Here is a 24,596-nt window from a genome sequence, read left to right on the forward strand (position 1 = left end):
CTTTGATTAAAAAAAAAAAAAAAAAAAAGAAGGAAAATCAAGTTTGCTTTTGTTGTGTCTCATACTTGCAAAGAAGAAATAATAGTTAAGCGCTGCATTTTAAAATGCTGTGATCAAGACAAATGCACTACACGGTAACATCTAAAAGCATTTATTTTCTGGAAAAAAATTTAAATATGATCATGAGAATAGGCATACTTTTAACTACATCAAAAATAAATCATCACCACAACCCGCAAGGTTTCCACTCACTCAATGCTTCAAAGCAGGCCGTACCCAACAAAATAAGTGACAAAAAGTACAAAAAATATTTAATTGTAAAAGATGACAAAAACCTGAACACAGACTTGTATAGTAATATATCATTTATGCATTCCAAAGTGAAGTAATGTTACATACTTCAGCAGTAAAAAAAAAAAAAAAGTAATTCAAACCCAGCTCCATTTCAGAGCTCTTGACCAGTCTTAAGAGAGGAGCAGGCAAACCGCTTGAACACAGTATCCAGAAATGTTTGACAGTTTGTCCATTAACACACTGGAAATAAATCAGAAGGCCTTCAAAAACATTACAGGTGGCAGTTAAGAAGCCTCAAAGAGTTTCTACCTGGCCTTGTGATACTATTACTGAGCTAAAGCACCTAAACATCCCCAAGTTAGAAACCTAAACAAAGATTATAAAATTTTGGTGCCAGTACATCTGTTAAATACACAAATCTTGTGTGTTGATGTTCCCGTATTTTAACCATTTGCTGCAATTTTTTTTTTTTTTTTTTAATTTTCATGGATATTCAAAAACTGTAAAGTTTCACACGGGTATTTACAAAATACAACTGTCTTAAGTAAAACTGGTGAGCTTGAAATAAAAAATACTGTGCAGCAGAGACACACGGAGGAAGAGGTCAGGAGACGTACAGTAGGATTTTTCCCAGGGAGTTTAATAAGCAACAATCATAACCAGATTAAAACGTTTGTAAAATGTCCATCCTGTTTTTTTTTTTTCTTAAAAATGGCTCCACAAAAGAAGCAAAGAGCAACAAACACAAAAGGAAAAACAATAACATGTTGAAGTAAGACCTACATACAATGAGCTTCAAATCATGACTACAAGGTGTTTAAAACCTTCTAGGATGTCAGTGGCGTGTGTGTGAGTGTGTGTGTATGTGTGTAACGTGTGTGTGTGTGTGGTTTAAGAAAGGTCCATAATGTGTCCAGGAAAGCTTTAGAGTCAGAGAGGAGGAGCGTGTATGTAGGGGTTGGGAAGGGAAGAGTCTGGCCCATTCTTTACAGCCGTGAGTTCACCTTCAGAGGTTTCCTCTTTACCTGAAAGACAACAAAAGTTTGGAAGCAAGTCAATCCTCTGTTCTTATTACCTGTGAAAGTGACCATCTTATCACACAAGGACAGTGAGGCATTCAAGATTTTTTTTATTTAAGATTGGTCAATCATTTCCTTGGGAGAAACTCCTTGGAATACGTGGGTGTTTTTAATGTCAAATAATTCCTCAAAATGTCGCAAACGTTTGCAGATAATCAACTCCACAAGTAAACAAATTGTCAGTCATTGCTGTTTTTGACTGGACAATAAAGAACAGTTGATATATATGTTAATTACAATGAATAATCACTTTAATAACGTTTTATTTCTTGTATGCTGTTGATACAAACCACTAAGGGTCTCAGTATGCTTCAAACACAGTGCTTGTCAGATTGTCTACCAGCGTCTGAAACCCTCATCCCCACACACCTCTCTGACAAATGCAACCAGAGCTGCGTCCAACAGCTTTAACAACTTTCTGAAACACTCTCCTCACTGCAAGCAGCGACTAACTAGATGTGTGGAAGTGCAAAAGTAAACAATATTTCAACTTCTCTCTCTTGTTCTCTTTTTACTCGTCACTTTTCATGCGTGTAACACAGAGTGCAACATGAATGCTTTTAAGGAAAAACTGCCCCCAAGTGTGCACCCTTATCCCCATTTGTAAAATTCATTGTATCTAACCATCTTTATTGGGGCGTTTCTGCTGCAGGACCTTTTTAAAGGGGACCAAGAACTTTCTTTGCCTCAGTAAAAAACACAAAATATAATTTCAAACATCATCATTTTTAAATCTGTCATTGGTCTTTTTGCCTTATCTCCATGGTCCTTTAGATGCAGTGGAAATGCAAACAAGAAAGTGTTTTTAGTTCCTGGGGTTCCATAAAATCTGGAACTGTTCGGTCGAAAAGATCTAACAGAGAGCAGGCTTTTGGCCTGCCTTTGAATGCAGCCTTTAGATGTGGTTGAATGAAATGTTGTACAACCTAGTAGCATTTTAAGCATACTGAGACCTTTAGTATGATTTCTTATCAAGGAAACAGTTTGAGATGCTTTCTGTAACCTCAGGTGAAACCTTGCCCAAAAAAAACCTAATATGGTTCCTCTGTTAAGGGGGTTGATTGACAGAGATGAGTCCTGTATGATCCTGTGGTGGTAAAAACTGTTCAGAGGCATCCTGCACTAAACTGACTCACTGCCAACTCTGCCTTGCTCGTCTCCACTAATGGACTCTTCCTGCCTGCCGGAGGGAACTCCCCTCCTTGTGGACTTGGTATCTCCCTTGCTATGTGTGTGGGACCAGGCTGCACAGCAGGTCTGTCCTTGCGTGGGGGGCATCTCTCGCTGTCCTTCCTGCCACAGATAACACCCTCTGGGCTGGACTCCAGCTCTATGTCAGTGTCGCCCTCACTGCCCAGAAGGAGGGCGACCATCATTAAAGCTCTCCCTGCCTCCTCTCCATGCTCCCTCCTTCTCACTGTTTCCTGCTCTCTGCTCACAAATGGCCACCTGCTCAGAAAAAAAGTTGACGTCTGAATGGGACTACTACTCCTTTTGTCCTGTCAGTTCTCTCTCTCTCTCTGCAAATAAGACTAAGCTGCAGTAAGTTCAGACACTAAAAAGGCTGACTTCTATCTTGAGTAACTTTTTTTTAACGGCACGTTTTCTCTCTCCTCGGCTCTTAACTCCACTCTTACCTCTGCAGGTCGATCTGTCTCTTTGTCCCTTCATCATTCTGCTGCTGCTGTTTTGACATCTTGATGTTGATTGACTCTGCTGGGTTGGAGTTGGGGTCAGCTGCTCTCTTCCTGCCTCTGCCAGCTCCACCCCCTGTTGCTGCTCCTCCCTCTTTTTCAGCCACCACTGGAGCAGCGGCGGCTGTTTTTGGTGGACGGCCACGCCGTTTGACAGGCGACGCTTCTGTTCCCGCATCAGGGGTCGCATTCTGACTTGCCTCCTCCTGGGACAGAGAGAAAACTCAGCAAAAACTCAACAACGCTCTGAACTCAGTCAATATAAATAGTTCCAGATGACACATGGTCGTCCTATATGAACTCACCTTCTTCCCCTCATCATTTTTGATGACTGGGTTCTCATTGTTTTCCTGCGTCCGGCTCTCTGCTGACTCAGTGGCAGTGTTGCTGTTACTACAAGACAAGTTTAAAACCACACAGATGAAGTACACATTATTTTCTGATGCTGTGTGAGTGTGTGTTGTTTGTGTGTCTACCTGTTCTTGTTGATGGTTGAAGAGCTCAGCGGGGAGGAGTTGGTGCTGGTGTTACTGGCTGTATCTGAGGCTGTGGTGGTCTTGGTGAAGATCCTCCTCCCTGGTACTGTGAGAGGCTTGTTCACAGCTCCCAACACTGGAGCGGGTTTAGGCTGCATAAAGGCAGATCAGGGAAGGAGGTGGGGTGAAGTTAATGGTATTAGACTGTTAAGCATCTGCTAGTTTAACTTATATTACTGTTCACCAGTGATGAAGCTTCTATATATCACTCAAATCAAAATGTAGCCCTCTCTTAGAAACAAGTATCACACTTCAGAGCACAAATATTTTCATTCAGATGTTTGTAAACTCACAACAAAGTGAAAAATATATATACTCCAATTTCCCAATAAATGCCAAAATAGTGATTATATCATCTAAACTACCTTTCTTACAGTTTGAGGCATTATATTACCTGTAATGTATATTGCTCAGCACTCTCATGACTGTCTGATCCTTTCTTTTAGTGGTTATGAAAGCTGTGTTTCGCATTTACCTTTCCAGTGAGCAGCATTTGTCTCATCTCTGTCGTCAGATACTCTTTATCATTTTTGAAGTCCTGTTGGACAAAATTACAACAGAAAACTTTAATTAGCATAAACTGCTAAACCATGACCAAAAAATAATCTTAAATGTGTATTTATCAATCACTGAGTTTAAGTCCAGGAAGATGTATTTATATTTTAAATTGCATGTGTGTGTGTGTGAATTGCCTTGTCCTGCACGAGAAAGAACTTGGAAGGTAGAATGGGGTCTTTCGGAGAATCCAGGTGACATGCAGTGCTCTTGTTGGCGATGACGAAGAGGGCAACATCACAGACAATATACAGCTTCTGAAAACACATCACAAGACACACTGTTAGGATACACAGAGTACAAGCTGACTTAGCTTAGCGTTTTTGCTTCCTAACAACAAACACTGCCAACCCGTGAACATTAAAATCTTGACAATCTGCACAAGAGTTTGGTCGCAAATTTTGTCTGTATGACTCAAATATGGGGACATTATTCATGATGGAGGCACTTTAGCAACTGTCTAAAGTTATACAGTTTGAAAATCATTACAAGCAAACTGTATTGTGTTACAGCTGTACAACTATAACTGAACTGTGGGCCCAACCAAATGCATGTTTTATTACACTGCATTGTCATTTTTTATGCTGTTTGTTGCTTCATTGCTTTTGGGGTTTAATCAGGTTTGTTAGTTCATCCCTATTTTTGGTCTATTTTTGCGTGTGTGTGTGTACCTCATTGGCCTTTGCATCATCAGGACACTGTGCATCCTTGGTCTGTTTGATGTTCTCTACCATCTTCCTAAGAAAGGCATGACTGTTGTTCTCGTTCTTGGTCATCAGCACTTCCAGCATGAACCACAGGCACCTACGCACATAACATAAACGTGCTGTAGTCATCACTACTTGTGTATACCTTTTTAGCGTTATAACTCAACATGTTGTCATAAAAATAGAAAAATATGGACATTTTTAAGAAGATATTCTTAGCTATATCATCAGATTCAGGGATACCAAAACAAAAACACACATACAGTTTGTCAACACTCACTCTTTGATGTCTTTGAGTTGTTCATACTCTTGTGGTTTCGTGAAGTCTGGGTCATGAGCCAGCAGGTGGATCATAAAGGGAACAACATACTCAGGAAGGAGGGAGACAAGTTTTTCTAGGGGGGGGGGGGGGGGGAATAGAGAGAGAATAACTTATTTTAATGTCCATGTAATATTTAATAGCCTAAACCTCTGTACAAAGAGCCATGTTCTCTAAAATGACGACAGCAGCAGTGTCTAATGCTGGAACACCATGAGTTTTAACTGTATCCATGAGTTTAACACTGACCCTGAGCGAGTGGGTTCTGTTTGATGTACTCTCTGCGGACGGAGATGTTTTTGAGGAGGCACTGTCGGGCGTGGGCGCGGCGCTCCTTCACCGGGTCCTTGGCACACAGGGCGAAGACGGCCAGGTACTCCAGTGGCAGCAGCAGTTTCACAAGAGCCAAGTGCAACTTCTGAGCAAAGATCTGACGAACCTGGTAGCACTCATCCTGTTGTCAAGGAAAAAATAGAATGAGTGAAGTGTTAAAAGAAACTCAGCTCCTACAAGAGAGTGATGTCTAAGTCTGACATGTTACAATTAGTTCTCATTGTGTACAGAGTGCAGAACATTATGCATATTACAATAGGGCTTTTTCACAGCAGACATTTTGATTCGTCATAGCAGGGAAAGCACAGGTGTTACTAATAACATTAACAACGGCTCTGCTCTATTCAAGTGCCCCAGTAAGCCATGATAGCGTGACCGTGACCCAGCATGCACAATACCAGGACCCCGACACCAAGGCTTTCATTCATTTTAGTATTAACACTTGTGCTTTTCTACTGTGACAAGTCAGAATGTCTTCTGTGAAAAAGGCCTATAAAAAAAGGGATAAAAAGGTGAGACTGACGTTGATGACAAGGCCGCAAAGCTGGAACTGTTCAGGCGTGATGATGTCATGGTAACAGGGCTCCTGGGCCAACTTCATAATGGCTCCACCTGCGGCCAGCCTCAGACGAGACATGTCTGACTTGCTGCCAGGGGAAAGAAACAACAAAGGATAACAAAGGAAAATGAAAAAAATTAAATAAATGTACTGGCAAATCTGTTCCATACATGCACCAGTGAATTTTATTAATTTAAAAACATTATAGACACTAGCTTGTTTACATAAAGAGCTGTTAACTTGACTATCACTTCTAGAGCTCCATGTTTCAGAGTGATTGAAAAATGTTTTGTTGCAAGTAATGTTAGCAAGATGACTTACTCAAGTCTCCATTCAAAGTTAGCTATATTTAAACGGCCTCACATTGCCACCATTATGTCTTAATCCTTGAACAGCTGTACTCTGACCCCGCACAGTGACCTTCAACCCCTGGGTTACCTGATCTTCTTCTGCTCTGTGAGGTCTCCCTCGCTGACCAGCATGGCTGACAGCAGGCGCAGGGTGGAGTTTGCAGATTTGGATTGGTTGTTCTTCATTCCTAATAACCAACGCACGAGCAGCTTGATGGCCTGCACCTGAGGTTAGAGCAGGAGCAATTAGGCAACGTGGGATCCCTGCATCTTTTTAATATATCTTTCTGTTTTCACTACAAAAATATCAAACAAGATGAAAGTCTTGAGCATTTGTATACACGTAGTTAAGATGAATAATCTAAATCAGATATGACTCGAGGGAAATGCATCCCATAGTTGTATTTGCCTCTTACCTTAGCTAGAACCTCAGGTGAGACTTCCTCATCAGTGGTCCACAGCTTCCCGTTCTTGTTTCCCACTGACTGGAAACATAGAAGCACATCAGTCACATTCTCATGTTTTTCTTTGCATAAACACATACACTACTTGATTTCAACAATCCTTTGTTTATTCACTACAAAATATATTTTAAAATATATGAATGTTTGTTAAAAGCTGTTATCTATAAACATGTTGCAATAAAAAGTTGGCAGTGCATGTGTGTGATTTTCGACACAGTTTGATCCCCACACACCCTGTCGTTCATGAGCAAGTCCTTGACGATGAAGTTTGCCACTATGGACTTCATCGGTGAAGCAAACTGATCTGGGGCCAGCATGGAGATGTGGCCCAAGGACACGAGGGGAGTGATGAGCTGCTCAGGGACGTCTGCATTCAGACTACGCGACAGAGGCTGAGGGTGAGGAAGAAACAGTTAACAGCATCCAGAAAAAGAAATGTCAGGTCAAGAAATGATGACATAAAAAACAGAGCACAAGAGGATTTAAGTTTACATTAAAAAAAAACAACAAAAACCCCCCAAAAAACTACAACTCTAATGTCTGTCTGTAACACAAGATAGATACTTACAAATCAGAAAGTTAGCAAATTAGTCCCCTACCTCAAAAATCTGTGCCAGCTGCACTTCCTTGTTGTTAAAGATGGCATGGATACAGTGGACGGCCTGCTTGGCCTGGTGAGGCGTCCCCCGCTTGGCTTTCTGATGCAGGATGGGAATCAGAGTCCTGATGGACACATGAGAACAGACATTAGGAAGAAATATTCTTTTCATTCAAATCCAGTTACTGCTAATAGTGTGGACACTGGCCTTCTGGCAAGTCTTACATCACTGTACTGGACTGTCATTGTATTGTTCTCATATTTTAATGCACGTTGCCCACTGCCTAATGATCCTACAGTAATAAACTGTGATGTAGAGGCAGACTACATTCCAATAAAAATGTCTATTGATTGATATTATTTGCACATATTCACTCATGTCATTTCTCTTTTCATATATCCCTTACGATCTTATTTGTTGTAACTCTGTCTCGATCTTCTGTCCAGTGTTTCTGAAAATCTGGATGGCTGCCTCGGCCACCTTGTCATCCTCCATCTTCAAACACTGCAGCAGAGACTCGTAGGTCTCTGCTGAATGGAACGCTGTGGGGTGGGTGAACGACAGGACCTAGAAGGAATGAAACAGAGTAGAAACTCTTGACTTTCTTTTCATTTGTTCAATAATCAGACTACTTATCCAGAAATATACAATATGTTTTTGTGTATTTAAGTCACCATTTAGTACAAATCATGCACACATTTTGGAATTGGTTTGCATTTATTTCTCTATCAAAATTAACTTTTGCAGACTTCTTTGGTCCATGTCATGTACCTTGAGTAGTTCCAGGCCAGAGCGAATGGCTGTATCAGGGGTAACGCCCTCCTCATCATCATCAGCCGTGCCCTCAATAGACTTGTTAAGCAGTTTCACCAAAGCACTAAAAGAAAATATTGTAAATTATTTCATCCCTTTATTACAATAACCTAAACCTGTATGTGTTATTTGTCAAACTTAAACACTTTACATTTTAAGACAACAAAATAACATTTTTTAAACACACAGTAGCTAACAGCAGTAGTTGGTTTGCCTAACTTAAGCACTAGGAGTCACTCAGTACTAGTGTTTCCTCTCTCATGGTGTTTTTCCATAAAGCAGAAAGGGTTAAACTTGTGCCCTCTCTGAGGCTTGCGGTTACACCTCACCACCACAAGGTGTCTCACTGAATGAGAAAAGCCTGTTTGTGGTATTACACAATGACATACAGCAGATTCAGGACTACATAAAACTCTCTGACACTGAGATAGTGGAACACGCACTGCTGCTCTGCCGAATAAATGCTAGAACAGGATTGACAAACTAAAGTCATCCCTTTATATTTGAATCAAAATTTAATCTAATCCATTTTATTTGGATTATAGTTTAATGTGTGCTAATATTTTTAGTCTGTTGTGAAATTTAGAGATTAAAACCTGACTGTAATACTTTATGTGTTGAATGTGTCAGGATTTTTTCTGACCTGATGGCTTCAGAGTCGATGTGGACGGGGGCGATGCGCTCCAGCAGGAACTTGACCATCTCCAGGAAAGGGTTGGTGGGCTGTTTGGGGAACGTTAACTTCCGAGTGATCTCTCTCTGCACACAGTACAAACATACATACCATTAATACCAACATTCATGGATTTGTGCGTATATATCTGCATAAATGCAAAAAATCACACTGAACACACACAACATTTTTGGAATTTAAAGCAGCATTGAGCAATATTTGACTTCTACAGGGTTAAATGTAATCTTGGAAACAAAGTCACAGCACTGAGACTCCATAAACTGATCAACTTGTCATGTTTTGTGGCTAATGTGTTGGCAGACACGTGATAACACGTCAGCAATGTTAAAGGCTAACTACATGAGGATGTAGTTCCACGTGCAGTTAGCCATAATGACTATTCCAGGCTAGTTTCTGTGTTTACTTTCAGTCAGAATCATAGACAAGCGTTTAAAAGAATCCATGTTTATTTGAAAAGCTGTAAGAGCCTCGTGCAGTCGTTTGTGTGAGACCTTGTTTCTCCAAATCTCTATAATGGAGCTGGCCAGTGCAAAGTTAGCTTGGCCTGTAGAGTCACAATGACCACATTTATGGGAAATTCGTCAGGTTGAAATAAACTGGAATTTTCCTTTAACACGTGTGAATGTCTTTATGAGAAAGACAGAGGAGGAAACTGGCAGTCTGTCTGTAAGTGAGAGTGTTTGTGAGATGTTCAGCGTCCTCTCACCACACAGATCTCAGCCTGTTTGCAGGAGCAGGTTGGGCTGATGAGCATCTCCAGCTGGATTCTGAGCTTCTCGTCCTCACCAAGAACCTGATTGAACTTTTTCATGAAATCCTGGGCCTTTCCTGCGTCTGGCAAGTTTTCTGGAAACACACAGGAGAGTTATGGTTTAGAAGGTCGCTGTCAAAATCTATAGCATAGAGATTATAGCAGGGTACTGTATACATTTGTGTAGATGTGTTTCCAACTTACTGGCAATACTCATCAGCTTCCCAAACATGGCTGTGTTATTGGCCTCGGACTAGGAGGAGGAGAAAAAAAACAAAGAACATGGTCATTTCTATGTTGGGACATTTACTTCTGAGTGTTTGAAGGAAGAAGATGGAGGAAGAGAATTGTTTGTGTGCCTTTGAGTTAACACACCACTGGCAGCTTGTGAAGGTCCAGCAGCTCTTTGACCAGGCCTCTCAGCATGTTCTGACACTTCCACATTTCATTCAGAGCCCTGAGAGGACACATCAGTCACAGAAAGCGAGAGAGGGAAACAAGTGAGAGATAAGGGGAAAGAAATTTATTTTGCTTGTAGTAATATACTTGTTGCCCTGTTAGTGTGTTCTCTGTAAGTGTTGCAATGTTTTCTTAAGTGTGTTTATTGTAATAAATAGTGTAATGGTACAAACATACTGGTCAGTATTCAGGTGTATAATTTAAAATAGGTGTGTGTGTTTTTGCTGAGAATATCCAGGTTTACTGACTTGACAGCATTTGTGTCCAGGCAGGCATACAGGTAATAGAGACACTTCATCTTCTCCTCTGTGTCGAGACTGTGAGGGACCATGTACTGGGCAAAGATCTTCTCTACTAATAACCTACAGAAAGGAGGGCAGAACTTCAGTGAATCAGGTGGAAACAGAGAGAAAAAGAAGTGTAGAAAGCCTTTAAACAATTAAACTAGTGCAAATTCACTTGCAAATTCTTATAATTCTATGTAAATTGAGAAAAATCTGTACATATTACTAATTTTAGCTGGTCCACTACAACCTGTGGCATCCTTCCTACTCACTATTAATACAATTAAAAAGTTGCACAGATGTAGGTTTTAAGTGCATTTATTACAGAACAGATGCAGCAGGGCTAGCTGGTTTGTTATATGCATGTAATTTAACTTTTCTGTGTGAGTTCTCACTTGTCATCGATACTGTTCTGATAGTAGATGTGCAGCAGCTTGTCTTTGATCCAGCTGATCTTCAGGGCGGACTCCTTCCCGGCTTCATGGTGCAGACAGTATTTCTTATAAAGCTGAGCCAGGCCCATCATGGCCTCCTTACGCACACGCCACTGTAAGAGAAGGAAGAAGAGGAGGGACGAAAAAAAGATCAGGGGAGGACATACTTAAATTAAGAAAAGTCAGTTCACTTTTCTTGTTTTCTGAAGGAAGTAAGCTGGTGTTCATGGAAATTCCAGTACTGTTGCATACATTCAGTCATAAATGTATTAAATCTTTATGAGAATCTGTATGTTAATGTGGGTGAGATGTGATGAAGGACTCAGATCTCATTTCACATGTCTCCAAGGCTGCTGATGATCAGACTTAACATAATATTATTGTAGTTGCTATAGAAATGTGAGTGAATGACAGGAGGAGCTCAAACATGAAAGCCAAATCAATAGACACATCCTCTACTTCTACTGAAAAAAAAAAACAAAGTATCTGCACTACTGATGCATGATATGTGTCTGCACATTTGTCTCACCCTCTTGTCCAAGGTCCTCTCCCGTACGAAGCCCAACAGCTGGTCATTGACCAAGTTAAGGTCTTTCTTCCCGGCGTTGATGATGGTGACAATGACATCATGACGAATGGCTTCCTCTGGGTCATGGGAGCGCACCTTCAAATACTCTGATTGAATAAAGCAGAGAAAGACATGTGACTAAATGTTTATTCAAAGCATATGTGAAGAATCGATTGAATTTGAGGAGAGAGGATAGTGAAGGAGACATAGGAGGCAAACATGAGCTTAAGCCCACCTGTGAGGTCTCTGGCCAGGTCTGGGTGGTTCATGAGGCAATGGCTGGCAAACTTTACACACTCTAGCCTAACTGGAACATGGATGTCATTGAACCTGGAGAAAAAACACCAGTTACACATACAATACATTCATATGTATTATGCATCATACTTTGAGAAAGCAGGTGAATAAGAAGGTGATTGACTGTGGAAATTACAAATTCAGGATGTAAATGAAAATAAGCAAATGTTTGACTGGGAGGACTACTCTTATTTATAAGAATTAAAATTAAGCACACTCTCTGGGCTGTCAGCTGATTATGGGTGTTCCCACTACTCACCTCAACCAAACCTCCATTAACCAGTTGAGAGAATATAAAACTTTTCCCCTTACTGGGCTGCTTTCCCTTTCACTGAATTTTATTTCAATGACGCATTGACACATCCCATTTCCATCACCCAGTACTGAGCACTGATCTGACTCCTGTGCTCATTTTTCTTTTTAAACTTAAAATCTTGTTACTTCACTAAATATCATTCACCTCTACATAAAACTTAAGGCCGAGGTGTCTTAAATCAGCACATCATCTACAGATATTTATAAGCCTCAAGACTCCACTGGTGAAATTCCTATTCTGGCTTCAAGAGTTTTTACAATACAAAAACCCTCCAACTCATATCTTCAGAAATGTCTTGTGTATTCTATAACAAGTAAATTATGTAAATAATAACACCGCTTACTTTTGATTTAACACCTCTTTTCTTTTCATTTGTGTCTCCTAACTGAACTGGATCAGTTTATAGCAGTACTCTGTGTGTGTCTACATAATGTTCATGTGACTCACCGTCCTAAGAAGCACTGCCACAGCGGTCTGTTCTGTGAGGCCAGTTCTGAGTCTTTGGCCCCAAACAACTTGGCTAGCAACCGTACAACAGCCAGACGCTCTTCCCCATCATTGCTCTGCAAACATGATAACAAACAGAACATTTTTCAAACCGGATGCAAACAAAACTGTGGGACAAAAAAGTGAGTCACCCCATATTGTGCCCAGATTCAATACCCGCACATACTGTAGCACATGAGCATACAGACATTGATTCCTTTTCTCTGATCTCTTTTCAATAGAATCAGAAAAAACAACATCAAAATTGATACGTATTGATTTTTTTAATAGTCTGCAATATACATGGAAACAGCTACAGTATAATAGCTGACCACTCCGCCTGGATAGCAGCGGTGTCGTCCTTAAATGTTGTCATAGTGTTTGATACCCAAGAGACCATTAGTACTATGTGGTTTTCTGGTTTTGTAGAGTGGCATTTATTGTGACAAAAGTCTGTGGGTTGCATTAACAATTTCCCATAGGCAGAAATTAACTTACATCAGCAATCTGTATTTGCTGTTTAAAAGCACAAGTGAACTTAGCTTCTAGCTAAAGGTTGTTACTAAGATAACATGATGATGGGTGTAATCTTGCACTACTGAGGGGTAAAACTGACGCACCCTGTGTTAAGCTTTAACATTTGGCAGTTAAGTCCATTAACAATCAATGTTACCCTACAAATAATTCAACAATGACAAAAATAGACATCAATTATTGATGCTATGGTCGATGTTAACATTTCGAGCGATACATCAACAGAAATTGATGTTTTGCGGCCTGAGGTGAGGAGAACTGTTCTGCGTCTGTCTGTGTGTGTGTGTTTGTGTGTTATGTTGACCTTAAGTTTGAATTCCAGCTGTGGCATGACAGAGGTAAGCAGCATAGGGTCGATGGCAAACAGTTCCTGGATGAGGTCAAAGACGTGCTCTGATAGGTCGCTGACTGATGATTTGCCCATCACTAAAACCTGATTGAAGAACTGAGGAAGGAGGAAAAACACACAGTTTATGAGGACGAGAGTGAGAAAAACAAAAACATAGAGGCAAACTGAGAATGAAATACAGACATGGAGGGAAAAGAAAAACAGTAGTGTGCAGGCTGCTACTCACGTTTGCGATGCACGTCTCTATAGTCTGGACGGTCCTCTTCAGCAGAGTCTTGGCAAGATCATACGCTTGTTTGTTCAGATTCTGTTTAAAAAAAAAAAAAAGTTTAATAATGATTAGTTAGTTCAACTGTGCATATTTTACTCAAGCATTCACTGATACAGATTTGGTCCGATATGTTTTAAGTTAATGGTGGCTGAAAAATATGCCAAGCTCACTGTTTAATTTTTTTCAGCTCCAAAAAAGACACTATTAATCAGAGTTTAGAGTACAGGTCCTCTAGCTCTGTTTCCACTGACAGAAATGGAAGGAAATCCCAAATAAGCTGCTCATTACATGCTTAAATCTCACAAAGTAATTAAATAATTTTAATAATATATTGTGTTAGGACTGGATGATATATCAAATTAATTTGATTCATTCCAAATTTTGTTTTCGCACAATGTGTAAAATGTCTAAATTGTAAACACTGAGTTGTTACAATATGCACAAAAAAAAGTTTATTTCTAGTCAAAAACTAACATACATGACAGCTGGCTACATTAGCAGCTTTGAGTCACCACAGTCCCATAAACTGTGATTAATGATTACGTGATTAGTGACACTACATGTGCACTGGCCGCAGTTTGCGGGACTATTGTGACTCCAGGTGGCTCTCTGTCTCTGGCTATCTAGTAGTGAATTTAACGGTCACATCTACAAGAAGTAGAGACTGAGAGTGGCTGTGCTCTCCATTTTTGTTTGTTGAGGAGGTATCATCTCTTGTTACGAGAGTCAAAGTGCTGGGAGTCGACTGAACAGAAATCATGAATCGACCCTAAGCTTTAAAGAAATAAAAAACAAAAAATGGACCATATCACCCAGCCCTATATTGTGTGTTGTGTGTTTGTGTCTTACCTTGTGTGCAGGGATGAGGTTAATGAGGATGGTATCCAGCAGCTCCTGTGTGACTCCGTCTCCCTCCATGATAATAGAACTCATCAGGTCCATCATGTGCATCTGCACCTTCTGGTTATGGCTGTTACTGAGGAGGGAGAGAGAGAGACGGGGAGATTTAACCTTGAATATTATCTGATAAAACAAGGAAGAACAAATGTCAAAATGTATAAAAAATGGTCCTAGTGGTAACTGAACATGCTCAAACTGATTTTTTTATTAGTCTGCATGTTTCTAGGAAAAGAAAACATGTTAACATAAATAGTGACATTTCAGAATGTACTGTAGAGAAAAAACAATGTGAAGGTAAGACACAGTAGATAACAAAGGCCTTACTTGATGACAGAGAAGAGCGTTTTGAAAAGCTGGATGAAGATCTCGTTGCAGTCCTCCAGTTCAAAGCATATGTTGTATGACTTAACCCATGCCAGGTTCTAGAGGAACACATAAGAAATCCACAAACATGTTATTCATCAGCAGTAAATTGTGTACTCTGCTTTGAACTATAGTCCATAAAACACAAGTAGCTATCCCTTCTTTAGCTCCTTGTTTGTTTCTATCCAATAAGCTTTACCTCCAGCAGGTAGAAGTATCTGTTGAACTGAGGGCTCTTGGTGTCTTCCAATCCCTTTAGCTGTCTGGTGATAAACAGGAAGATGTCCTGGAGACAAGACAGGAAAACACTTGAGAAAAAAAACAAAACATAAAAAGATATTTTCTAGCAAACTCTGAACACGGCAGCAGTGACAAAAGTTGATCCCTATGGTTTGCGATGTCAGCCAATATTCAGCTCAGACGTGCTTCACTGTAACATTAGAGACCTTAAAGATGCTCACTGTGGTTTTGCAGGGAACACTTTTTGTCTCCCCATTAGACAGCAACAGTATAGAGGACAGGAAACAAAGGAAGAGAGAGGGACAAAGAACGACATGCAACAGAGGTCTGCAGCCAGGATCAAACCGCAGGCATTTATGTGGCACGCGTCTTAACCAGTAGGCTACCAGTGTGTGCCAGGAAACACTTGTTAGATCTAGATGTCACTTCAACCTGACAATCCTACTGCAAAAATCAACAATGACTCTTAATTTCTGCATCAATATTGTTAAATTTTAATGTTGAGAATTCTGACTGATCAGTTTTTAGCACATTTTTCAAGATGAGCCTGAATTAGTTGAAGACTAACGAAATGGAGAGGCTGTCAGCCCCCCTTCCCTACTCACTAATTATCAGTCAAACACACTCTGCTATTACCAGCAAATAGTACAGACATGAACAAAACAATAGTCAGGAACTTAATTTTGCTCATGTTAATGTTAATGAACTACAGCTCATAAAATCTGCAGACAGTCATTTCAACTGGTGTAAATCAGCAAAACTGAGGAGCTTGGACTGCTTTTACTACTATTCCCTTGGGGGTCAGTGCTGAGTCAGTTGACAGAGGATTTCATACAGTTGTCCAAGGTCAGTTCCTAACCTTGAGTTTGTCGTGTGAGGTGTAGGGGGCCTCGGGGGCGTAGATCCTGAAGATATCAGCCAGACAGCAGGCTACTAGTAGCCGTACGTCTTTATTGGGGTTCCTGAGGAAGAACTCTGAGGCCAGGTGGAGCGCCAGGCCGAGATACTGCTGCTTCTCCTCTTCAGAATCTTGATCCATGTCCATGTAGGTCTTCACCACCATCTGTGAAACAGAGCAACAAGAGAGGAGGGTGAGATGGGAAGCAACTTGGACTGAATTAGAATTTGTAAAACAATTTGACAGCTCTGCATTAAGAAAATAGAGTCTGCTTTGCAGCTTTAGTGTAATGGTTTCCAATGTTTTGTTCAGACCAGTTCTGCCTAATGTCCTTTGTGTTTTGTAGATTATCTGTGGAAAAAATGAGTATCAGTGTGGAGTTGTTGTGGCAGAAGGTTTGGACAGGATTGAAATTTCAAAAGCAGCACTTCAGATGTGTAGTGCACCTGCACAATGAGACAAACAGAATCAAACTGCCTTCTTTAACTCAGTGTCTCCACTTGCATTTCTAGCTATCTGCTGGCTTCTGTTTAATTATTTTATGCAGCTGTTTGGTTTACTTGTTCACAACGCTGTGTGGTTACAGAAACAGTGCTGGCATGTGTAGTGTGTGGATTGTGGTGTAGGAGCCACACTCTAAATTGCAGGTTATTTGACTCACACTGGCTCAAAAAGACTTTACAAAATGACTTCTTGTATTATGACAATTAGAGATGTAAATCTACTTAAAATAGGCAAAAAACAGTCTCAAACAACAGTGTTAGTACATTATTTTGTGCCATTCATGAATGAAGGTGGTCCTCCCAACTCAACCAAAAGCCAAAAGAAATCTTATGTGCATGCTGTATAGGCCCAAAAATGCTAAAGCCTGATATACTGGTTTTTGCGTGGTCGCCCAGTGGAGTGAATGAGGCGCCATCTCAGAAGAGTGTATCCAGTTTTCTTAATACACCTGTGCTTTTAAAAAAGGAACACGATTAGCTGTTTTAGTGAAGTGCTAAGAGCAAACAAAAACAGATCAATCAAGGAAGTCGGGAACTTTCTGTAAAAAACGGCAAGCAAAGTAGATTAAGCAATTATCCAGAGCAATTTATAATCTGTCTCAGTCACAAGAAGCGTACATTCAGGCTGACTGAGCTGGTTAACTGCAAATAGCTGTGTTCAGTTTTATATGAAGGGGCTGATGAGAGCCATGAGACTCAATCATACAGTCTATGTGCAACCAGGCAATGAGGCTGAAGTCATGAAGGGCTTCAGATGGTTGTTAATACTTCATCATCATTTAAGAGTCGATTCATTTGATGTTAATTTCAAAAATGCACATTTAAGATATTTAAAAGATATTTAGAAAGGCAGTAAACACTTTTTCCACTTTCACTGCACACATTGTTGTGACTTTTACAAAGTTAAATCATCACAATAAAGAAGGAAATTGAAAAATTAAGAAAAGACAACAATTCAGTGACTCACTGAAAATTGCATTTATGCAGTGCTTATTGTATTGCCATTAGACATATGATCACAGCTTAAGTCCTACAAATAAGGCCCGGGGTGAAAATCACTGGAATTATTATCCATTATTATGTAAAAAGAGTTTTTCTGTGTTTATACATGAACAATACAGTCATGGACTTACTCTCAAGAGGTTATATGTACATCAAGCATCTCAATTCTTATGGATAGGCACTAGGATGCAATGTTTAAACTACCACTTCCTCTACAAGAGTGAAACTGTGCGAGTCTGTATGAGAGAGAGAAAGAGAGAGGGAGGCGAAGAAGCCAGGCCGCCAGCGGGGGTGGGGGATGGGCAAACAGATCCAGCAGACTGCAGAGCACCACACTCACTCCTACCCTCAGCCGTTCTTAGCTGAAACAGTGACAACCCAGCCGCCGAGAGCTCCCCACGCACAGAAGAGTGTGTGGGCCTGTTGTGGTGTTGAGTATCTGTGTGTTTCTGCACCCCAAATCTATTGTAGTTCATTTGGGCTGTGCTGTTTCTCCTAACTGTGTAACCAAAATTAAGCCACAATTTAACACTGTATAATCTTTCATGCAAGCAGCTCTGATACCATCTGATTAACTGTAAAGAGAAAACCATTTCCTTCCTTAGAGTGTGGAGTGATAAACGTAATTTTTTTTCCTTCCTTAATGTCATTCAAACAGGTTAGTCAGGATATTGAGCCCGTGAGCCATATTTCAGACAGACATCAGCTACTATGTGCCACAACACAGCCTCCCCAATTCATCTCAATTAGACCACCACATTGGCACAGCAGGCTCCAAAACAAGTGTTATCTGGCAGAAAAGTTGAAAGTGGCTCAACTTTTGTTGCAATGGAATGTGATAGAAATGTTTCCCCAACATGCTTCCAACAGCGGCATAGCCCTGCTGCTATATGATGAATGCTGCTACACATTGTACATCATAATCATGACAAATGCAACTCATGCACACTTTCTCCACTTCCAGCGGCTGACAGGAGCTAGTTGTAAGCAAATGATACAGTACTGTTATGTGCTATGTTTTGTTATCTAATATGTTATTTAATTATATTATCTATTTATATCTACGTTCAACAAAAATAGTGTACATTTTCTGTGTTGAGGCATTTCACTCTTTGACATTTCTTACAACTATGGCTATCTGGGCCTCCAGAGCCCTTCTGATGTCAAAAGCTTCCCTATCTGGAACAATTCTAAGGTAGTTTTACGTTATTCCACTGCCGGTGTGCACAAATACGGGTCCTGGTGTCACGGGCTCTGCACGCGCACAACAGCACCACTGCTTAAAAAAATCCTAGGGGAAACTCTAGATGTCATGCTGTGAGTTGGCCAACCAAAGACACAAGTGCACATTCATTGTAGATTACTTTGTGAAAAGAAGTTCTACTGTTTACCTCTTGATTGTCACAAGATAAAATGATTATTTCCATGACTACTTCTCGTAAAATCCTCCCGCATAGTGTCATAAACTGCTGGGCAGTTTTTTTGTTTTTTTTTAAAAGACAGGGCTGTTTTTGGTCTGAACACCTGGTTTGGTTATGAGCAACATACAATCACTACAACATACAGCAAAAGTATACTGAGACTACGAAAGAATAATGTAATGTATATCAAACAAAACTAGGCTGTTGTGAGTGAGAACGGTGTATCCTCTCAGACGTGTGAATCTTAAAGTCCAACTGAAATCATATCCCTTTGGCATCAAAAAGAACTCTGGTGTTGTTTTAATTTATTGACAACGGTTTATTATAAAAAGACAGAAAAAAGGGTATTTTTTTTAAAATATCAGAAATATTCCATTTTGTCTCAGCGGCTAGAGGAGTGTGTCGGTGTCTGTGTTTTCGAATGACATTAGCCGACAGGCTGAGCTCCGGCGCCAGCAGAAGAACAATAGACAAAGTAAACAAACTAAGATAGTTGGCAGTGGTTTTGAAGAGTAAGGACCACACCAACATCTAAACTGACCGAAGTGGCATTTGCAGGTATGTTTACATGCAGTTGAAACTGCATATTTGTCTGGTGGCTCCTTCAACAAGCCAAGGTGCAAGACAAGACAGGTGTTCATGTGTGTAAGTTCGCAGAAGACTTAAGTAGGAAAACTAATGTGGGTTGTTGTTCAGAGTCTGTGGCTCTTCTGCTGTGTATCAGGGTGCTATCTGTCTGTTAGCCAGTGTGACTGTTTGCTTTTGATAAAACAGCAAATTTACTGCTTTATGCAAATCTGGTTTAAAATAAGGCAATTTGATTGGCGGTACGGGAACAAGTTCTCCATTGATGTAGACGGGGAACTAACGGTATTCCAACGAATTAAATTCGCAAATTAGGGGGGCATCATTGTGAAACCAAAAAAATCTAAAATATAAATGTCCCCCTTATGGTTTCAAATGTTTTCTTTTCAAAGGAGAACACAAGACAAGTGATTTACAGAGCAGATATGTATGCTGTAGGAGCCAAAATAGTAAAAAAAATTCAGTTGGACTTTAACAAAAGGAACTGTTTTACCCCTGAGAAATAAATGTGGTTTCAAACACTCAACAATACACAGTCAGATCAAGCAGATGTTGTGTCCTGATTCCTCATCCTCCCTTCTGTCCCTGTACACAGTACTGTTCTTTGATAGATCAAAGAGTACATGATCAATCTGTGCTGGTAAAAACAATTTGCCACAGGGGTGAACTAAATAAACTGGTACCCTATAACAAGACTGAGGGTCTAAAGCCATACTAGCGGCTCTGTGAGGCTGAACTTACTTTGAGCTAAATGATAATGTCAGCATGTTACTACAATTCTAACATGCAAACATAAGCAGGTATATAGTTTATTTGTTGCACCATCTTACTTTAGCATGCCAGCATGCTAGTTTTGCATGCATTTAGTGATAAACTGACCTGATGGGTAAAATTAGATAAAAGAGTCAGAGGATCACCAAAGTGATTACAATTTGTCCTGAGGGAGGCATGAATGTCTGCATCAAATACATCCAATAGTCGTTGAAAATCTTCAAAAATGACCAAAATTGCCATCTATAGAGCTGCTGCTAGCCATCCATAACCTTATTTAGGCTTACTATCATGAACTAAGGCCCACAATAAGTTTAACAACACAGGTAAAAACTGCAAAAACAATAAGACAAGAAGATAGTTATTCACAAAGCAGGAATTCATTTCTTACCATATTTATTTATTCACTATATTATTAAGTGCTTTTTGTAATATGCAATACGCACATTTTCAGGGGAGAAGTCCATAGTGTTCTATTATTATGTCTATGAAAATGCTCCTGTGTATTGAGCTTAATCTTTTATATAAATCAATCCAGTAGTGGTGTCCAAAAAAATATAAATTCAGTCAATAGTGATTCATTACAGGATGATACCCGTTTCTCATTTGTTTGGTCTTTAATGTCGAGCAAATAGACAGCTTTTTTAATACTTCAACACATTCTGCATTTTGCAGCACACAGGGTAAATAAAGCAATGTCTGAAAGGGGAAAAAAAGGAGTAAACTGAGTTTTAAGTTTGATGAAAGCCAAGTAGAAATAATTTGTTTTTGAGACAACAGCATGCTTCCCCAGAAAAGCCAACAGCTCCATATAACTCCTCCTCCTTAACTTAATGCGGGCGACCCCAATCCAAGCACAAGGCCAACACAACGCAGGCCCAGATCCAGCTTGTCTGGAAGACCCATAATACAAGGACAGACTTTACAAAACAGACCTCAGAGACATTTGGTATTAGATTAAAGCCTAACTATGCCAAATACAGTGCTAAAAGTTGCATAACTTTAATTCAGATATATATTCTGGTCAATGATTATGTAATATTCAGATAAAAGAATGAACCATATGCTTCTTTTATGTCATATTGATACAAGTATTGATTCTGTCTGTGCCCTGTGTTGTGCTAAACGGATTGCCTTAGGACTGGAAACATGGTGTTAAACATGGAAAACCTCTGTTCTACCAACCAAGCAAAAATCATAAAAGGAGTCTTTGTAGTCTTTTGCAGCATCGGCAGATGTACAGTGAGTTTTCTTTCCTCATTTTTGTAACATACCATACAACCAAACTATAGCATGACTTATAACAGTGGCAGATCACAGCTGAAAATTACTAAATGACCAGGACTTTATAAAATTGCCTACTTGCCAATTGCTCTGCTGGGAATACAACAGGAATCTTAAGTCTCTTTCACCAGACGATTAGCCAGGTTACTGCACATCCAATTAGTTCCAGCCTTTCCAGTACTCAGAGGGTAAGCACATCTGTAAACAACTGTCTTGCACAGTCAACAACCTGTACAGTTCATTGTGTCCAGCTTGTCAAAATCAAGGATGCTTTATGGTCGCAATGCTACTCTATAAACAAACAGTTCTAGGATGTCAGGAAACCATTTCAGTATTATAGTAGTAAACAATCTAATGTGATTATAAGGAGTCACAGGATTCCTGTAAACACAGATACCAACTTTGAAACTCCTGAGGGTTTGATGTGTGTGTGGGAGGAAGGGATGCAGTGTCAGAAGGTCAATCAATAACACACCATTGTTAATACTTTTCCAATACAGAAATGCAAGGAAGGTCATAAAAGTGCAAAATTAGATATGAAATAATCAATCTGAAGTTCAATGGACTGTGATACACAATATGTATTACATAAGACATTGGTAATTTGGTCAACTTCTTTCAGTGAAGTGGTAACACAATATGATCATATGGCCATGACACGATTTTAGTGAAAAAAATGATTATTATATTGTGTTACTGTCCTTCCTTCCACTGGTAGGTTAAACTGGGTCATGGGCTGAAGAATTTCCTGAAGTTCTAAAAAACACAGAAATATAGATTGCTGGATATTTCTACATTTACTGTATCCTCATTTCTCTTTTGCAATTGAAGATTAAAATGTGAAGATATATATTGAATGTTTTATATGTTTTAATATTGAACATGCTGTTATAAAGTCATTCTTTGACTCCTTAAGTTCTGCTGATATCCAAATCCGTAAACAGGATCTTGGTTATACTCTGTGCCAATAGTGCAGCTGCTTTCTGCAATCTTTCATTCTTTAATCTTTCAAACATGACTTGCTGTTTTGTTCCCTTGCAGTAAAAATAGCTTCTGTGTGTAATGTATTTGCTTTTCTTGTGTTCACATTTTGGGATCATCCCTTACTTTTCCAGCCTTGAGGGGATAGATAGGATTACAGGACGGGAAAGTTGGAGCCTTCAACACTAATGAACAATATGAATAATAGCAACTCCTGTTTTGTCACATGTCACAGTAAAGTTCAACAACATCTAAACACTCTGGTGGTGATACGTGATTATGGGTGTTGTTCACAGACTGAGAGACCCCAGCAACAAGAACTGGGAAAAGAGTCTGCTGTAAGAGAAGAAGGGACTGTTGTGACTTAATATTCAGTAGTTTACAAAGTTAGGAGGGTTTTGGCATTGTGCCAGGGGCTGGACACTTGATATATATGAGGTTAAACCTATCTTAACAACAAGAAACCCCATTGACATACCTTTAACCGTTTGACCACCTCATCGTTGCTGATTTTGTCCGTAATCTCTTTGACTCCGGGCGGGTAGACGATCTTTCCGTCCCCCGCCGGTTTCTGCTGTTGCGGGAACTCCATGCTTGTTGATGTATGATCCACACGGTCTTCTACTGGCCTCTATGGGTCGGAAAACAAAAGTTCAACACAACCATGCTACCGCACTTACCAAAAACCTCGTTTTAAGCACCATTCTCATTTGCCAATCATTATTTCCCTGGCTCAAATTGATAAAACTGTACCTGTACATTTAACGGTAGTATGATGGAGAAAACTTTTTCAATCAGAAAGCCAACATTAAACCAGCATTGTGCATATTATTAGCGTGCATGCTAAAATCCTCCAGCTATACATCAGCTCCATTATTTTCCGTAAATTTCTCATCAAACATCGTGTAGCTACAGAAACAAGCTCGTCTGCTATTTCGGCAACATTACAACCATTTTAAGCGTTAAGTTTATGGAGAAACACTTTTAAAAAAACAACACATGAGCAGCCGGTGTGTGTCTACTGTCACACAGGTTATCAAATTAGCTAGCAGGCTAGTTGCAGTGCAAACATCATTGGCTAGCTGCTAGCATTTTGCGGGAAGTACAGTTAGCAGCGAGTAGCTAATACACGTTAGCCGTTAGCCTAGGCCGCAAACTACTCAGGTACCCATCACATCTCCAGCTACAGACAATCACAGAGGAAGTGAAGTATTATATCATCTCTGCCAAAAATAGCCATGCTCGTGGTCAGTTCCTGTGGTTTCCAACAAATGCAACTACTTTGAGAAGTTTGAAAACGAAGCTAATTTACTTGTTACTGTCTTTTTTCAACTTCCAACTGCCGCTAGTTTACAGGCGAAGAAGGGCTGCTACCGTCGCCCTGAGCCCTCCTCTCTCACCACCAACTTGCCCCCACGGACGGATTTTGAACACCCCAACAAATGCAAAATGAATCTATTTACAAAGATGCAAGTGCGACTTAAACCGCAGGATGTCTGCCAAGCGTTTCCTCGTTAGTATTTACCTCTCAAGTGGGCCGTTTTAATTCATTTAGTCTGACACAGGTTGGGTTTAGTTTTCGGCACAAAGCTCTGTCCGTTCAGTCAGTGCTGTCTGTGTGAAGGCTGGGTGCAGAGCGCCCCCCTCGGTCTCACAGCAGTACTGCACCGCCAAATACATGGCGGGAGTCACAAACGCTATCTTCACTTTCCGCTTTTCACCCTACTGTGACTTTATTTTTAATGAATAAATACATTTCTTGTAAACAGTATTTATTTATTCTATGTAATCACTACTTGTTTAAAAAAATCCCCATATACTTTGATTGCATAATGGCATTTTACTTTCTTTTTTTCTATGGAGCATATATATACACACATATATATATAGACAACCATTGCAT

General features: G+C 40.0%; 1 protein-coding gene across 5 annotated transcripts; it reads right to left on the reverse strand.

Moving 5' to 3' along the window:
* Positions 1–913: 913 nt before the first annotated feature.
* On the reverse strand, positions 914–24,357 carry pds5a (PDS5 cohesin associated factor A). Of its 5 annotated transcripts, none has more exons than XM_067584619.1 (34): positions 24,219–24,357; positions 23,172–23,324; positions 16,108–16,311; positions 15,208–15,294; positions 14,970–15,067; positions 14,595–14,721; positions 13,701–13,781; positions 13,430–13,570; positions 12,553–12,668; positions 11,728–11,822; positions 11,454–11,599; positions 10,886–11,037; positions 10,455–10,568; positions 10,123–10,204; positions 9,952–10,000; positions 9,703–9,842; positions 8,946–9,061; positions 8,261–8,366; positions 7,896–8,056; positions 7,490–7,613; positions 7,124–7,282; positions 6,843–6,911; positions 6,515–6,651; positions 6,041–6,164; positions 5,434–5,638; positions 5,146–5,260; positions 4,830–4,962; positions 4,296–4,415; positions 4,079–4,141; positions 3,544–3,695; positions 3,373–3,460; positions 3,011–3,270; positions 2,510–2,822; positions 914–1,319 (listed from the first exon to the last, which is right to left on the reverse strand). In XM_067584619.1, the coding sequence occupies exons 2-34, from the start codon at positions 23,283–23,285 to the stop codon at positions 1,281–1,283; spliced, it is 4,230 nt and encodes a 1,409-aa protein (XP_067440720.1). In that variant the 5' UTR covers positions 23,286–23,324; positions 24,219–24,357; the 3' UTR covers positions 914–1,280. The 5 variants fall into 5 exon arrangements, with proteins under 5 accessions (XP_067440720.1, XP_067440717.1, XP_067440718.1 ...); XM_067584616.1 differs by having other exon boundaries at positions 3,011–3,273; XM_067584617.1 differs by lacking the exon at positions 24,219–24,357 and adding an exon at positions 24,006–24,104 and having other exon boundaries at positions 3,011–3,273.
* Positions 24,358–24,596: the final 239 nt, after the last annotated feature.

The sequence above is a fragment of the Thunnus thynnus genome, chromosome 3 (genome assembly GCF_963924715.1).
Source record: "Thunnus thynnus chromosome 3, fThuThy2.1, whole genome shotgun sequence".
Taxonomy (NCBI): domain Eukaryota; kingdom Metazoa; phylum Chordata; class Actinopteri; order Scombriformes; family Scombridae; genus Thunnus; species Thunnus thynnus.